Raw genomic sequence first — 4,468 nt, forward strand, 5'->3', positions numbered from 1 at the left:
ACGGTTGACAGACTTCTGAAATGGGGTTTGGAGACAGAGAAGTGAAGCCTATGTCAACTACATAATAAGACTAGAGAATATTTGTTTGTTCTGTGTTCTTTCACTAAAGCTATGTGGGATAAAGTGCTGAAATGAATGCAATGAACGCAATATGATTTGATCAATTGGGATCACCATTTGCAATGGGTTATTAAACTATCCAAAGGCAAAACTCCTCAAGCTCAATTGTTCAAAATGGTATACCCTGAAGTTATACATGCAATGTGGAAGGAAAAGAATAGTAGAATATTTAAGAAGAAAAGTCACACACACGAAGCAATAGCAAAAAAGATTGTATATGTGGTATGTGTTAGAGCTCCAATCCAACTGCAAACTGTTATTCGTAGCTATGTATTTCCAGCAACAATAGTCTTAGGTAGCTTATAATTGTGTTTTTCTTATATTTGAGATATAGTTTGATGAATAGTAACAAGTTATTGATATGTAATTCTCTATTTTGGTGATTAATAAATAATACTTAATTGACAAAAAAAATTTCAAAACAAATTAAAAAGGAGGCGTAAAACCTATAACATATTAGTACTAGCCTACTAGGAAAGGAAATTTCGCCCACACCGAGGCAGCCGTAACCCGCCCCGCGTTCTCAAAAATTAAAATTCATCGTCGTCACGCTTCCCTTTTTATCTTTTTCAGTTGCCTCTTCATACGCATTTCTATTTCTCTCTCTCTCTTAAATTCTCTACTACTTACTATACTAGCTAGGGTTTTGAGAAAAATGGGGCAACAATCGCTGATCTACAGTTTCGTTGCACGAGGAACTGTTATTCTCGCCGAATACACTGAGTTCACCGGTAATTTCACAAGTATAGCCTCACAGTGCCTCCAGAAACTTCCTGCTTCCAATAACAAGTTCACCTATAACTGCGATGGTCATACTTTCAACTATCTCGTCGAAGAAGGCTTCAGTAAGTCATTTTCCTTCTCTCTTTCTCCAACTTCTCATATTTTTGCTAATTCATTTTCCTCATCCATCCATCTAATATTGTTTTTCTTGTTGCGCGGCTGTTTTACTTCGATTTTCGTTTCTTCGTTTTGCTTACTCTCATTGTTCTGTTGATTGTTTGATGCTGTCTAGATCTTATTAGAATACCGGGTAGTAATGATAAATTTCGTGCTAATTAGTTTAGTTAATACAGAATTTTCCCTTGGATCCCACTCATTTCGGTTATCATTTCATCTTTTTCCTTATTCTCCTTGTTCTGTTGATGTGTTCGACTTCGGGATAGTCAGTCTAGACCATAGATCTTTGTTAAATATAATACTTATTGCGTAACAATTAATTTTCGTGGTAATTAGTTTAGCTAATGAGGAATTTTGCTCTGGATCTCTTTCATTTTTTTGCCAAGTTTTTCCATCTTTGGCTTGTTCTTCCTCTTTCCTCCTTGTCCTGGTGGTTTTGTCTATCAGAAGCAACCTCTCTACCCCACAAAGGGTAGGGGTAAGGTATGCATACACTGGGTATTTTTGTTGTTGTTGTTCTGTTGGTTGTGTTTGATTTCTGAATAGTGCAGTCTAGATCTTAGTAGAATGCTGATAAGTAGTATTATATTGGTAATTGGTTTAGTTAGTGCTTAATTTTGCTTTAGATCGGTTTGATTTCATTTACATGTAGAAACACACACTTTCCATCTACCTAGGCCTTGGTGGACATATACTTGATCAGGTAGGAGTGCACTCCAGCTGTTTGGGACACCACTGTCATTCTGAAAAAGAACACCTACCTTTGTAAGATATGAACATTTCCCTGTAATTAGCAGAGGAGAAGGTATGGACTACAGGCATTGAGGTGCACTCAAGCTGGTCGGCACACCACTGTCATTTTAACTTAAGTAAGATGCGAAAATTTCCCTGTAATTAGCAGAGAAAGAAGATATAGACTTTTGGAAGATCTCGTTTTTTTGTGTAAATTTCTTGTACATCTGTGTTATGGATGTATCATGATAGTGTCTTCAATAGAGCCTATAGTTTCTTCAGTCTTTTTATTAACAAGATTAAATGACACTGTACCTTTAAATAAATTGTAATTTGATAAGGTAAAATACTGATTTTGCTCATTTATGGATTTTCATTTGCATTGTGAAGCAACTAAACACTGCTTTTAGATTTTCTCTGTTATTGTAGTATGCTGACTAGGTTTCCAGGCTTAAGTACTTGTCAAGCTGCTTTGTTAAGACTTCCGCACATTGAAGAGAAATGCATAACTTTTACGGAATGCCTTAATAAGCACTAAAGGATTACCAACTTAGTGATTTAAATGTACGGTGCATTTCAACATAACAAATTCAAGCAGTGATTTATATTTATTCAAATTGAAGTGAAAAGCAAATCTGATTTGAATCGTTATTCCTGTTTCTAGAAGAAGTTTGTGCACTCTCCCCCCTCTATTTTTGCACATCTTTCTGCCTGTGATATAATTTTTTTGTTTTCTTCAGACTCTGATTTGTAATTTTCTATGCTCTTTATGTCCATGAGGTAGTAGTATACATCCTACCCTCCCTCAGACCCCACTTGTGGGATTCCACTGGGTGGTTGTTGTTGTTGTTTATGTCCAATTAGATGATGATTGATTATCTGGCAAATAATATGAAATGCTCCGTTTCTTCTGTGTCTTTTTTAATGCTGACATTGTTATATCCTCTGTACAAACAGCATACTGTGTTGTTGCTGTGGAATCTGTTGGAAGACAGATCCCAATTGCGTTTTTGGAGAGAACCAAGGAAGAGTTTACCAAGAAATATGGTGGAGGCAAGGCTGCTACAGCTGTTGCCAACAGCTTAAACAGGGAGTTTGGGTAAATTTCATTTTCTTTTCATTCTCTTTTATTGGTAATGCTGAAAGTGATAGATGCCTTCATTCAAAATTATAATTTACAGGCCCAAACTGAAGGAGCAGATGCAGTACTGTGTAGATCATCCAGAGGAAATCAGTAAGCTTGCAAAGGTGAAGGCTCAGGTTTCAGAAGTTAAAGGTGTGATGATGGAAAACATTGAAAAGGTAGAAAAGATATTTATTGGAATGTACTGTTCTAGAGGACATATTTATGTTGTGGTCTTGGAAAAAGATTGAGAATCTGGAAGTGGATTTAATTTGTTGATGAGAACTGTGTCCTTGTAGGTTCTTGATCGTGGGGAGAAGATTGAACTTTTGGTGGATAAGACTGAGAATCTTCGCTCACAGGTTTGTAATGCAATGCTCATTCAATGTCCTGTTTCTAAAATATTTGAGTCTTGAGCCGTAGATGGATGAATCTCTATTCCAAGTTATATGAATAGGGGCCACAGTCAGGAAGATTCATCTTTTTTCGCCTCTTTTGACTGGTAGCACATGATGAGTACTATGTACTACTAGTTTCAGCAAATTCAAAGTGGTTTGAATTAATTTACTTCCTTAGTGAACTTGAAGGTTTAATGATTTTGCTGCATATTTTCTGTTGCAAGATATTTCTAATGGTTAAGCGCAGGCCATTAGTAAAAAATTGTAGCCGGGAAACTACTATTGAGCAGTCATTTGTCTATGTTGTGTTACAGTTTATATTTTGCAATTGCTTAGATAATTGTACTTCTGGTTCCATTACACACCTAAAGGTTAGTGATAACTATACTTTCCGTACCATCCATTAGACACCTAAAGGTTAGTGTCTTTAACTTTGTTGGCAACTTTAAGTAAAGGCTTATTTGCTCCAGTGGGCTGGACCCCGTGACCTGTTATTTCATCACTACACACCTACTTGTTTCCTTTTTCTGCTACCTACTTTCTGAACTTGTACTTGTATTATTGTTTTCCTCTTTTGTTCCATCTGAACATGAAATATGGAAGTGAAATTGTTGTTTTATCGCAGGCACAGGACTTCAGGACACAAGGAACAACAATGAGGAGGAAGATGTGGTTGCAGAATATGAAGATCAAGCTTATAGTTTTGGGGATTATTATTGCCTTGATTCTGATCATAGTTTTGTCAGTATGTGGTGGTTTCAATTGTCATTAGTGCGGTTCCTCATCCTTACCAGGCTGGATGTTGATTGAAAATTGTGACACCTAAATCTTTGTAGCTCTGGCGTGTCAGTTCCTTATAATTCTTTTCTTCTTTTATTGTGATGTCTTTTGCTCTAACCTCTCTGTATCATGAGACACTTCCTGTATAGCTTATAATGCTGAATTCTTTTGAGTATATTATTGAAAGAGTCACCCTTCTAGTTCACTAGACCACATACTTGATATAGTTGGTTGATTGGTTCAAAATTGGATGGAAAAAGATACTGGCAAAGTGTTTACTCCATCTTTCTTTTCTGCCTCTATGTTGGAAGGGCTTCATTTTTTCTGCTAACTATTTATTCTTGCGCACCTTCATATGTGCACTACTGTAATCCTTGTGCTATAATTGAATTTTAAAAGCTGGGACAATGTGGGG

The 4,468-nt window shown here is 36.4% G+C and overlaps 1 protein-coding gene across 1 annotated transcript; it reads left to right on the forward strand.

The window, feature by feature from the left end:
• Positions 1–658: 658 nt before the first annotated feature.
• On the forward strand, positions 659–4,258 carry LOC129882670 (vesicle-associated membrane protein 722). The gene is made up of 5 exons (XM_055957067.1): positions 659–965; positions 2,710–2,851; positions 2,934–3,054; positions 3,175–3,237; positions 3,899–4,258. Exons 1-5 carry the CDS (start codon positions 776–778, stop codon positions 4,043–4,045), a joined length of 663 nt encoding a protein of 220 aa, XP_055813042.1. The 5' UTR covers positions 659–775; the 3' UTR covers positions 4,046–4,258.
• Positions 4,259–4,468: the final 210 nt, after the last annotated feature.

Source organism: Solanum dulcamara, chromosome 3 (assembly GCF_947179165.1).
Source record: "Solanum dulcamara chromosome 3, daSolDulc1.2, whole genome shotgun sequence".
NCBI lineage: Eukaryota > Viridiplantae > Streptophyta > Magnoliopsida > Solanales > Solanaceae > Solanum > Solanum dulcamara.